The sequence below is a fragment of the Oreochromis aureus genome, linkage group 3 (genome assembly GCF_013358895.1).
Source record: "Oreochromis aureus strain Israel breed Guangdong linkage group 3, ZZ_aureus, whole genome shotgun sequence".
NCBI lineage: Eukaryota > Metazoa > Chordata > Actinopteri > Cichliformes > Cichlidae > Oreochromis > Oreochromis aureus.
Window position 1 is genome coordinate 116,031,305 of NC_052944.1, and position 12,814 is coordinate 116,044,118.

The following is a 12,814-nucleotide window of genomic DNA, read 5'->3' on the forward strand; positions in this document are numbered from 1 at the left end:
CCTGAATCACACATCTAAACCACTGAAATAAAAACACTGGCAAGGTCACCCATATTTTCCATTTCATATTAATAGTCAGTTGCTTTTTGATACAGAAATATACATCCACAGTCTAATTTTTTTCGAAGTAGTGTGTGTGTCTGTATACTACCCTGTGTCACATCTTCTTATAACTGTATTTTTTCTTGTCTTGTAAATTTGCTCATAATGTATCGTCTTTTATTTTTTATATTATTTTAATCTTTGTGTGATTGTACAGCATACAGCCCGCACAAAGTTAACAAGTTGCTTTCACATGTAAACAGTAAACAGTGCTCCATGTAATACTTGGCTAGATGGCAGTAGCGTGACTCCCCAGTCACAGCCTTTGGCCAGTCCAATGTTTCTGTTTCAGTGATTTAAACATTGTGATATCCAGATAAGTGGATCCACTATTCCACTTTCTCTTAGCATTAGTGATGGGAATTCCGGCTCTTTTTTAGAGAGCCGGCTCTTTCAGCTCCCAACCGGCTCTTCAGGTTGTTTTGTTGCTTTAATTAATTTATTATTAAAAACAATATAAATTATGCACAAAAGGAATTACTAATGTAAAAAAATACCTGGTTTTATTTATATATGTTTATATATAAATATATGCAGTGGCCCCTAGAGACAAAGCACGTACAAACTCCAAAACACATTTCTAGCGTTAACTGAACTTCAAAACAGAGCAACCTAGATCACTTAAATTACACAATTGAAAGCATGTGTGTATTGTTTGTGTATTTATACACAAGCACTCATATATATTCAAATAATTTAAAAAAAAAATGTTCATTTACCTGTTACTACCACACACCAAATCCAGTCGTTGGTACTTCCTGTCTTGTGTAGCCACTAGGGTAACAAAAGCTCAACACTGCCCCCTAGCATCCTGGAGCACTTCTGCTGTCTTTTGTACGTGTTTTGGAGTTTGTACGTGCTTTGTCTCTAGGGGCCACTGTAAATATACTTTTATTTATTCACTCCACATAAAATGTAATAAATAAATCATATAATATAAAAACCAACTATTCACATTTCAACTTTTAACTATTTAAATTTTCAGCTTTTTCCTTTTAATCCAATTTAAAGTGAAACCACACAAAACACTGCAAACCACAACACAACTGAATATAAATTAAAATATGAAAACAAAAAGAAGATGCACATTCTCTGTCATATGGGTCTGCATGAATAAACTTTCTGAATCCTTTATCATCTGCAACTGAAAATAGTTGTGGATGATTACTATACCTTTCTAATGTGACGTTGTTGTCCCTGGCTCTCTTTCTCTCTCTCTCTCTCCCGCTCTGTTCCTGTGCTACTGCGAGTGTCGGAAAACATGCGAGAGAGAGAGGGTGAGAGAAAGAAAAAAAAACACGAGCGTTGCATCGTTCACTTCAAAGAGTCGGCTCTAAGAGCCGTTTCGTTCATGACCGACACATCACTACTTAGCATTAGCTATGCTAAGTATTTAGCTTGATTAATGTTCTGGCTCGGCTCTACAGCTGCTTTAAGAAAAATAAAGTCGCCTTGTTTGTTGGGCAGTACTTTATCAATGTTGTTGCTGTGCAGGTAATTATGCGCCTCGGTGCTCTTGTAATTACGCAGTTCCTCGCCATCAACGCCTTCTGAAAATACAAGGTAATTAATATGTAGATGCAGCTAACATCCGGCCATAGTTTCATGTCATCTATCCGTGAGAATTGATGGGTGAAGCGCTGCTACTGAACTGTCCTCACTGATTTTTAAAACATCTCTACTGTGTATCCACCTTTGATGTGTTGCCGTTTACACAAGGTAAAAGAAGCAGTTAGAGAAATCTTTATCAAAACTGAAGGTGTAACCTGCAACTGTCAAAAACAGCACAAGTGGAAGTAAAAAACCGTCTTCCGCTATGAATCAGGGGTAATGCTAGCCAAAAACTAGCTTTACTTTGTTGTCTGGGTCAAGTCAAGTCAAGTCAAGTCAAGTCAAGTTTATTTATAAAGCACATTTAAAAACAACCAAGGCTGACCAAAGTGCTGTACAATAAAATACAAATATAAAATACTATAAAACACAGGTACATAAAATACCTCACTGATAAAACAATAAATGAAAAACAATAGGTTAAACCTTGCTAAAAGCCAATGAAAATAGGTGAGTTTTAAGAGCAGTTTTAAAAGTTCCTAGGCTTGTGGAGAATCTGATGTGAGGGGGTAAACTGTTCCACAGTCTGGGTGCAGCCACAGCAAAAGCCCTCTCTCCTCTAGTCTTTAATCTGTACCTGAGAACATCTAAAAGCATCAAGTCTGCTGACCTCAAAGATCTCCTGGGGCAGTAAATGCTAAGAAGCTCTGCCAGGTAAGGAGGTGCAGTGCCGTTAAGAACCTTAAAAACCAGCAGTGAAATTTTAAAATCAATCCTAAAAGCAACTGGGAGCCAGTGGAGAGAGCAGAGGACCGGAGTGATGTGGTCTCTCTTTTTGGAACTGGTCAGCATGCGAGCAGCAGCGTTCTGCACCAGTTGGAGGCGATGCAAACAGGAACGATCTAAACCAGCATAAAGGGAGTTACAGTAGTCCAGCCGTGAAGTAATAAAAGCATGGACCACCCTTTCTAGATCGTTCCTGCACAGGTAGGACTTGACTTTAACTAAAATCCATAGGTGATAAAAAGATCCCTTGACTACGGAGCTGATTTGTTTATCAAATTTAAAAGCACTGTCAAAAGTAACACCGAGGCTCTTAATGGAGGAAGTACATTCAGAAGTTAGGGGTCCCATAAAATCAAAAGAAGGGTTAGGGTCTTTAGGAAGCCCAAACACAATGACTTCAGTTTTACTTTCATTTAGATGTAGAAAGTTAAGAGCCATCCAAGTATTAACGTCCGACAGACAGGAAAATAACGGCTGCAAAGAGTCCTTACAGTCTAACCTCAGAGGGAGGTAGATCTGAATGTCATCAGCAAAAAAGTGGAAGGACACATTATGTTTGCGCAGCACATCGCCCAGAGGGAGCAAATACAAAATAAACAGCAGGGGGCCTAGAATGGACCCCTGAGGTACACCACAAGTTAAAGGAGCTCTGGGAGATGACAGTTCACCGAGGTGAACAGAGAAACTCCTGTTATCCAGGTAGGACTGGAAAAACTTTAAAACAGTACCTTTCAAGCCGACACAGTGTTCTAGGCGGGATAACAGTATGTTGTGATCGACAGTGTCGAAGGCTGCTGTCAGGTCTAAGGTTACAAGGACAGCAGCGCGACCAGAATCCACAGTTACAAGCAAATCATTAAAAACTCTCAGTAAGGCGGTTTCAGTGCTATGACGAGCTCTAAAACCAGACTGAAACTTCTCATAGAGACTGTTGTTGTCTAAAAATGACTGGAGCTGCCTGAAGACAACTCGTTCCAATACTTTGGACAGAAAGGGCAGATTGGAGATGGGCCTATAATAAGAGAGTATAGATGGATCCAGGTTAGGCTTTTTGAGGAGAGGTTGAACAACAGCATGCTTAAAAAGTGTTGGGAAACAACCAGAGCTGAGACAGGCATTGATCAGGACCAGAAGGAAAGGTCCAGCTGAGTCCAGGACCTGTTTCAGAAGATGAGAGGGAATAGCGTCAGTGGAACAGTTGGTGGACTTGACCTTACAGACTGTTTCATGCAGCTGAGAAAGAGAAATTAGCTCAAACTGATTAAAGGCAGATTGGCACGGGAGAGAAACACAGGGTTTTAAAGGTGGAGGTGGAATGACAGACTGCAGAAAGGAAATCTTATTAACAAAGAAACATAAAAAGTCATTGCAAAGGGTGACAGAAGGTGTGAGGCAAGTGGACGTATGAGGATCAACAATGGAGTTTAAAACACGAAACAAAGTCTGAGGTTTATGGACATTACTGCTAACCAGGTTAGATATGTATATATGGGTCAACTTTGCTAGCGAGAGACAGAGAGAGGCGTTGAAAGGCTGCCTGGTCACCTGGTGAAATATGCTGACGACACAGTTCTCCTGTCATTGCTGTCAGGCCCCTCACAACACCACGGGCCCGCTCTTCAGGAGTTTGTAGAGTGTTGTGACAGGTCCAAACTTGAATTGAACGTGAGCACAACCAAAGAGATGGTGGTAGGCAGAGGGATCTGGCTGCTTCAGTCACCACCACCATCCACGGGAAGCCAGTGGAGGTAGCTGAGGAGTACAAATACCTGGTGTGAGTACAAGAAAACAATAATTGGAATATAATGTGTTAAATTTGCTTAGATGAGAGGGTCCAGCAATAGATCAGAGGAATAGGGAAGGATTTGTCTGTGTGTTTTAGTTTGAATTAGCTATAGGCCTGAGAGTGTGTGTAACTGTGTAGAGGGAAAGGAATTTATTGACACTGGGGGTCTGCCTGTCATAAAAGGAGACAGGAAGTTACTGTTGGGGGATGCTAGGACTGTTTGGAACAGATAGGAAAGAGAGGAGAAGTCTGTTACCTTTGTCCCTGAATGTAATAAAGGCTTATAATTATCACAACTTAGAAGTAGGTTTGCAGGAGACCCTCCACATGCCTAGCTGTAAGTGTAAGACAACAAGAAGCCAACCACTCAGTGGAAATTCCCCAAGGGACACCTGAGTGGGAGTCTTAGTTTGCTGTGACTTGGGGGTGAGAGGAGATTACTTTTATGACCGACAGGAAGTCACATACACAGAGACACACACACAGTGCTTTAACTGTTATGACGCACACACAGTCAATCACGTGCACACTGCATCAGTGTGCTCTAAAATCATTGGACTGCCTGTCAGAACTCTGGCACAGGCTTTCAGCCAACAGGCCCTTAGACAGGCAGCCAAAATCATCAACGACCCCTCTCACATTCTTCACCCCGCATTTCAGTGGCTTCCCTCTGGGCGACGCCTCCGCTGCATTTCCTGCAGGACTGAGAGGAGGAGGAGCGCCACCTTTGTCCCCAAAGCCACTCTGCTTTTTAACTCCAGCAGATAAGAACATTTCCCACACCAGAAATATAAACTACACTCTTCTTACACTACTGACACTTTATTCACTTTTAGTCACTTACAGTTATTTATTCACCTTTCAGTCACTTTAATTTTAAAACTGTGTATATACTGTATATTCTGTGTATTTATTATCTCACTCTTATTGCCTGTTTATGCCCTGTCCTTATCTTCAACGCCATGCTGCTCTGTTGTATCTTAATTGCCTGTTGGGGATAAATAAAGTCTTTCTGATTCTGATTCTAAAGTTATTGAGTGTATTTGGCAGTAAAGTGAATGTAAATGTGAGACACTGTGTGCTCACAGCTAAAGGCTGCAGTCACCTGTGTTAGAGCGTCTTTCGCACAATGATCCTTTAATAAACACTCAGAGCTCCATGTTGATGAAGCTGTCATGTGTGAGCTTGTGTGCTGACATGTTGACAGTGTGACTTCAGAGCCATAATGGCTCATTTAAACTGTCGGACACTTCACAGATTTTTGAATAGCACAACAAACTGTAACTTTGAATGTGTACAACATGATTCATGAGTGTAAACTAAGATTTATGATGTGTGTTTTATGATGGTATTGTAGTATTGGGATACTAGACTTAATTCTTAAATTTACATATTTTTCAGTGGACTCTGGTGGCAGCAGATTTTATTTTTGCAGTGACTGAAGGATAAATCCCCCCGTTGTACCGTAGAGCCGACAGTCTGCTGCAGGACCCTGAATGCATCATTAGTGTACAGGTAAACTCTCAGGTCAGGAACATGAATCTGATCCTGGATCTGTCACGGTTCTGGGTCAGTGTTGACCCAGCATTTTGAGTTTCTTATGTTTTGGTTTAATTTTGTATTATGGATCGTTTTCTTATTCTCTTGTAGTGCTTGTGGTGGTGATTATTATTATTAGAGTTTCTTGTTTCTGTTTATCCGTACTTAAGGATTTGTGGTTTCATGTATTGTTTGAGTTCCATGTGTTATTTTCTGTCTCTCAGTGTCAAGTCTGCGTGCTTGTTCGGTAATTCATGTTTTATTGTGAAAGTCTTTGTCTTATGTTAGTGTGTGCAGCTTGGTTCCCCCATCTCGTTAGCCCTGATCTCTCCCAGCTGTGTCTCCCTTCTGTTGCCCATTCCCTCATTACTACCCTGTGTATTTAAGCCCTGTGTTTTCCTCAACCCAGTGTCGTGTCGTACCCGCAGATCCTGCCTGTGTGTTCCAGTTAGTGTTTTCATGTTCGGTTTCTGTTTTGTTTGGTGCCAGCAATAAAGCTGAGGTTTTCGGTCACATTTCCGTCTCTGAGTCCTGCACTTGGATCCACATCTCCACCTGCCCGCACACAGAGCCCTGACAGGATCAGTGTGTTTAAACACACAGTGAGGATGAAACGCTGCTTTAATGTTAGTTTCATGTATTTTCAGGGGTTATTGCTGCTGTCTGTAGATTGCTGTTGTCTCCAGTCTGTGAGGGTTAATAACAAACACATAAATGAACAATTGTTTCATGGTTTACAGAGAGGAAATCTGTTTCTACATATCTCTCTGCAGTACAGGAAGTCATTTCATCACATCAGCTCACTTCCTGTGGTCTCAATCAGGAATGTGGTTGCTAAGCAGCTGTTATTCCAAATATGGACATTTTGGCCTGGTTTTGGACCTCTCCCAGTTCCCTTCATTGTTTGCTTCCTCTGTGTGACCCCCGCCCAGATTAAAGAATGGATTTAGGAGTCTCCGTGCCTCTGTGTATCCTGTGTTTGCTTCCTCTTTCTCTGTGACTGTTACATAAATGTCAGTTTTCTCCATCAGTCTGACTTGTTGACTGTTTCCACATCTGCAGGACTTTCCCTCAAATCAACAAATCTGATCTTCAACAGGTTCTATATTTAAACAATTTCTATGCATTAAAGTGTCAAATATGGAAAAGTTTCAGTCTGGACTGTAAAAAAGTTTCTTTAAGTGGTGACGTTCATATCAACATGTCTTAACTTCATCGTTTGTTTCGCAGTTTTAAATTCAGGATTTTATTTTCTGCATAAAGATGAAAAACAATTTTCATCCATGTCAGGAGACTCAGGAGGGGGAGAGACTTCCATTTCTGCTCTATTTCATGGAAACAGTGTTATTGAGGAACAATAAGTTCAGCTGGTCTCTAAACTCTCAGTGTGAGGACTGAGTGAAGAGTTTCAGAGCAGAGTTTCCTTCACGATAAATTGATTGATGATTGTTTCTGTGTCTTAAGGTTCAAAGACATGGGTTTCATTTAAACACACCTCTGAGGGAGGATGCAGGGTATCACATGTTCACACAAACCTCTGAGGGGGTCGAGTCCCAGTTTACCACTTTTCTATGTGATGTTTAAGTTCATTTTACACCTCACCCAGGAGGCATCCTTGTCAGATCCCCAAACCACCTTAACTGGCTTCCTTCAATGTGGAGTAGAAACAGCTCTACTCTGAGCCCATCCCAGATGGCTGAACTCCTCACCCTATCTCTAAGGGAGAGGCCAGCCACCCTTTTGGAGAAAGCTCATTTTCGCTGCTTGTATTCACGATCTCATTCTTTAGGTCATTACCCAAAGGTCGTGACCATAGGTGAGGGTAGGGAAATAGAGCAACTGGTAAATTAAGAGCTTTGCTTGGGAGCTTTTTATTATTAGTAGCAGTAGTAATAGGCCTTTTAATTTGAAAGACTTGTTAAAATTACTAAGGCAGCCATGCTCAAATTTGTTCATGCACATGGTCAGGAATTTGTTTCTAAAGTATAAACACATTCAACTACAAAAGCATTGATCAGATCTGGGCTGCCTGGTGTACTGCTCTATGATCCAGTATTTGATGGTTTGACTTTCTGGTCTTCTGAGTTGTTCTCTTGTGCTTACTCAGCTTGGTGGTAATGATACCCGAAAGGGGCTTCCATGTAATGGAGAGGCAGGTAATTGGCATTTGTTTGATGGTGCTGTGCCCTTGTGGAGATCCTTTGTGATCAGGTGTGTTCTTCCCTGTGTTAGCCATTCTGCTTGAGTACCTACTGTCAGCAGCTTGGTTATTTGCACTTCCCAGGAATTTCACCCATGGAATATCTAGTTCCAAAACTGTACTAATTACCAAGGCACTTACTAAGACACTCAGGTCTATTATACCTCATACAGAAACATGGATCACTAATTCACACATGCATCTCCCCTCTAAACACACTCACACTAAAGTGCAGCTGAAGCCAGGAGTGTCACAGCGATGGGTCTGTGATCCAGTATGTGTAATTTGTATAAGTTATATTCTTTTAACTGTTGCTTTGCATGGTTTTGGTTTCCGCTTGTGTTATATTTATAGTTCCTACTTTCTAGTTTTCTGTCACTGTGCCTTCCCTGTGTTCCACGTTTAGCTACTGTTGTCTCCGTGTTTCATGTTCCCTCTGTTCCTGTAGTCAAGGGGTCTCAAACTACAATCCTCAAGGGTTGGTGTCCTGAAAGTTTTAAATGTATCCCTGCTACACTGAAAAAAAGGGAGTGGCCAGCTCTTGGATTTATGTAATCATCTTGGGTGTATTTAACTCAACTGCCTCATGTTTTAAAGTCAGGTGTAACTAAATAGTGTAGAAACTACATGATCTGCAGGGAGGGTACATTAAGTTGTTCATATCACGTTCAATTGAAGTAAGTCAATAATGAAGCAGTGCCAAATCTCACGATATCGCACGAGATTTCATCTAGCGTTGTTTTGATCGGGGGTGAGGAATGTTGCCATTTCAGTCAAATTATGAAAGTGAAGTTGGACTTGTTTGATTTATTTCGCATGAGCTCTATAAGTGAAAGTTATCAGGCTGTATTTTGGTTTGTATGGCAGACCCATTTGTTTGGGAAAATTTGAATATTTAATTTAATTTAATTTTATTTTATTTTTGTTATTTCGGTCCACACTCCACACCAGTTAGTGGCGGTAATGCACCATTTTGCTGTTTGCCAACCGCCAATAAACCCTAGAAGAAGATTCCAGTCAAGTTGAGCTGCCCAGCTCTACTTATTTCGGTAAGTTGCTGCCTGCCACTACTTTTTGTCGGTGTAGTTTGATTTTCTGAACGAATATTTCCCATATCACAGCCAAATGTAGTTTAATGTCTAGTGTGTCACGATGTAATTTTTGCATTAAATAAAGAATTGGTCACAATTATCTCTGAGGCACTGCAAACATATTTTGGTCCTATGTTTTAATTAGTTTGCAAACTGACTGTTCAGTTACATTATTCAACAGTGTTAACTGCACCGTGGTGAGATTTTCTTATCATTGTCTTAAATATATTAAGGGTTGTAACGGTAAAAGATAAGGTTTGTTGTAAAAGTGATCCTAATGACATTTTCCTATTCTTTTTCGCAACAGAGAGTGAAGTAGGACCATGACAGCTCAAGCTATTCTGAGAGTTATCCTTGGACCAGGCAGTAGTCAGAGGGTGATGGTTTCTCCTGATCTGCCTTCAACTGTCACTGAACTGGAGGCTGAAATAAAGACTCAGTGCAAAATAATGGAACCCTTCCGACTACAGTTCATGGACACACTTTTTGGCAATGAGTTTGTGAACTTAACTTCAATGGCAGAAATACAAAACAAAGCAACAATCAAAATTGTATACACATCCTGCCAACCTCAAGACCAAGGTGAAGACAGGTTTTCTTTTCCATCAACGAGTGCTCCTGATGACACATCTACTTGTGGTGACAGCACTGTGAGTCTTTCATCTCCAGAGTCTACATCATCACGGTCTTCATGGCCAGATTTGTTTTGCATTCCCCGTTTCATATATGATGCGGAAATTAAGCTTGCAAAGGCCCATGTAGCATTTAAAGAAAATGGTATGCTGCTGATCCCTGATCCAAAGCTTAAGTCCGACATTTTGCAGGGTCTAATCCAGGAGGTAGTCAAGCACACAGTCTACCCCACAGACAGTAAGTTTGACCAAGTTGCAGAGGCCCTTATCCTGAAGCATCCATGTTTGAAAGAAAAAGGTTCACGCAGTGGCTATGCGGGATGGAAGATGAGCCTCAAATACAAGTTAGCAAACTACCGCACACATCTCCGGAAAGTAGGATGTCCTGAAGTATGTGTGAATTCCTTGAAAAATAAGCCACCAGAGAAATGTTCCCCTGCCTTTGATGTTAAGCGACCAAAGAGCGGTGAAGTGGATTACTGCCCCTCTCTTCCATTCGGAGAAAGTAAACAGTCCCTTGAGAAGATGAGGGTCGAACTCCTTTCAGATGTGAAGAAGCGCAACAACAGAGAGACAGTTATGGGTAAAATGAAAAGAACATTTGGACTGAGAAGACAAGAAGTCATTTTTGATGCTCCCATGATCTGCAATCTACAAGAGAGATGGCCGGCTCTTTTTCATCCAGCAGAGGTAATCTAAGTGCTGAAAGGAGAATAACAATAGAAAAATCCCTTAACTAGTTGTGTCATATATGTGTTGATGTGTAAAGGTAATGAATTCATTAGGATGTGTGCATAGCATAGCCCAGATGACTTATCATGCCCAGTACCTGCCATTATTGTACGATCTACTGTACAATATAAAGTGCCTTGAGGCGACTGCTGTTGTGATTTGGCGCTACATAAATAAAAGTGAACTGAATTGAATTGAATTGACAATAATTTAATGTCGTTTCAGATAAATGCAGAGTTCAAGCGCATCACAACCATGCCTTTACAGTCAAGGTTTCTGTCCCAGCTTGACTATCTCTCTGAAAGTCTGCTACAAGTGTTTGCAAAGAGATCAGGGCAGCAGGGCAAAAAGCTAAAGGATATAGCTGCCATGATGACAGTAAGAATTTTTAATGGCTTTTGATGACTGGTAAAAGAAAACTCAAGAGTTTTTGTCTTTGATCATCATTTGATCATCATCATTTCCTCTGTGCTACTGAAAAGTTTGAGTTCACATATCTCTATTTTCTTTGTTGTGATTCTTAAGGATGACATTGTTGCTTGTAGGGAGTCCCTAATCAAAGGACTATGCGTCTATCTGAATGAAAATCCTGACATCTTCGTGCAGGAGTACACGGTGAGTGTTGTATGAGTAGATTGTGGCTTTGCAACATTTCAAAATGTATTCAGTTAACCATAAATTTATCCTTGGACTAGGCAGGCCCAGTAGTCCTCTTTAATAATTTGGCAGAGGGATTCCAATACTGAGATTAAAACAAAATGTTAAACTTGTCACACATGGGGTCCAAACATTCCACTTGTTCTCCTTAGCCCCCTATTATGAAAGTTGAGAAACATCCATATGACACCTTTCCCGCAAAGTGAAAAAAGTATTGTTCCTCTTACAATTGGGGTCACATTAGTGTGATACACCTCAAACCTGTGATTCTAGTGAAAGAAGGAAGATTCTGGTGGGAAGGGTACACACCCTTGGAGCGGGTGCTACAAGTTTGATTCCCACCCGGTATCCAGTAAGAGTTGTGGCTAGACCCCCCCATGCTGAAACCAAGCCGTGGAATGGCATGGCCACATCTGCAGCCTGTCCGCAGCTTGGACACAAGCAGTTCACTATATATTGTACAGTGTATGTTACAAATAAAATTTGAATTCATTCATTTGTGCTGTCTGAAAAGGCCAGAATGTGGACTGGGATGCAGCCCTTGAGTGTAACAAGTCCAGGTTTATCATGAAAATCATCCAGGAATATACAAACAACTTCCAGAAAAATGAGGGGGAGAAATCAATCTTTACATCAGCTTTTGTCTGAGGAACAAAATTTGCCCAGCTGTGAGGCTGAAAGAACATCTAAAATCTTCTGAGTGACCTAACCTGGCTTGCTGGTGGGCCAGTGTCTGTCTAACAAAAAACTAATGCAGAGCTTGAATGCCCTTCATGTGAAATACAAGTTGTGCTTAAAGAAATGTTTTATCTTTAACCAGGACATGACTGAGGCCACTGCACTGAGTGCCATAGAGAAAACAACAGTGGGCATCTATGTCTCTAGAGACACACCAGGCAATTACTCTTTTGATGTTGGCATCATCATCGAGGGTGTGGTGGTTCTTAAGGATCTGGATAATGTGGCCATTGCAGTAGCCATGCTTTTCGGACTGCTTTACTCTGTCAACATGAGTTACCCATCACAGCTCCGCTACACCTTTGAGGTGATTCAGAAGGTGGTAATGGGATTGGATGCAACTGAACTCTCAAGAAAAGCGCAAAACTTTAAGACAAAACTGCTCATGTAAACAATGTTCACTGTTGCTGTGCACTCAAGGTGTTTAGCTCTCTCACTGGTTCTCCTACATTTTGGACGTTCAATTTCCAAGACAAATCCTTGTTGTGTACTTTGTAACTGCCATGTGAACAGGGCCTGTTTTGTTTTTTCTTTTACTTTTTGCTCTCTGTACAAGTTTTCACATTTTTACATTTTGGTTTATTTGTTTTCGAAAGTGAAGAAATGTAGTTGTTCAGCCTAAGTAGTCCCATCATGGCAGTGTGAAAAAGCATTTTAGGTTTAATTCAGTTGGTGTAAGATTGCTTTGATGGTTTCATGTGTTGAACCAAGATGTCGCAGTATGATCAGTGCTGGACTTTTTGACATTCACTGTATCACTGTTATTTCTGTAGCTCTTCAATAAAGGTTGTGACATGCAAGTGATATTTTTCTTTTCTTTTGTTAGTAATTGTGCTAAAATGCATCATGTTAATGATAATGTTAATAGGAAGGTGTTTGCCAATCCAGTAATTTATTTTAGTGTTGATGGTTACTAACATTATGTTAAATCATTTACATTTATAATTGTTAATTTGACATTAACAATTATAAATGTAATCTTGACATCTTAAGCAGAATG

The 12,814-nt window shown here is 40.7% G+C and overlaps 1 protein-coding gene across 1 annotated transcript; it reads left to right on the top strand.

Annotated features, from left to right (window-relative positions):
• The first annotated feature begins 9,458 nt into the window (after positions 1 to 9,458).
• Positions 9,459 to 12,606, top strand: LOC120439104. The gene is made up of 4 exons (XM_039609817.1): positions 9,459 to 10,377; positions 10,645 to 10,797; positions 10,945 to 11,034; positions 11,897 to 12,606. The coding sequence occupies exons 1-4, from the start codon at positions 9,505 to 9,507 to the stop codon at positions 12,203 to 12,205; spliced, it is 1,425 nt and encodes a 474-aa protein (XP_039465751.1). The 5' UTR covers positions 9,459 to 9,504; the 3' UTR covers positions 12,206 to 12,606.
• Positions 12,607 to 12,814: the final 208 nt, after the last annotated feature.

Coding starts and splice junctions, on each gene's coding strand:
- LOC120439104 (XM_039609817.1), top strand. CDS start 9,505: ATGGAACCCTTCCGACTACAGTTCATGGACACACTTTTTGGCAATGAG. Junction 10,798..10,944: donor ATATAGCTGCCATGATGACA/GTAAGAATTTTT, acceptor GTGATTCTTAAG/GATGACATTGTTGCTTGTAG. Junction 11,035..11,896: donor TCTTCGTGCAGGAGTACACG/GTGAGTGTTGTA, acceptor ATCTTTAACCAG/GACATGACTGAGGCCACTGC.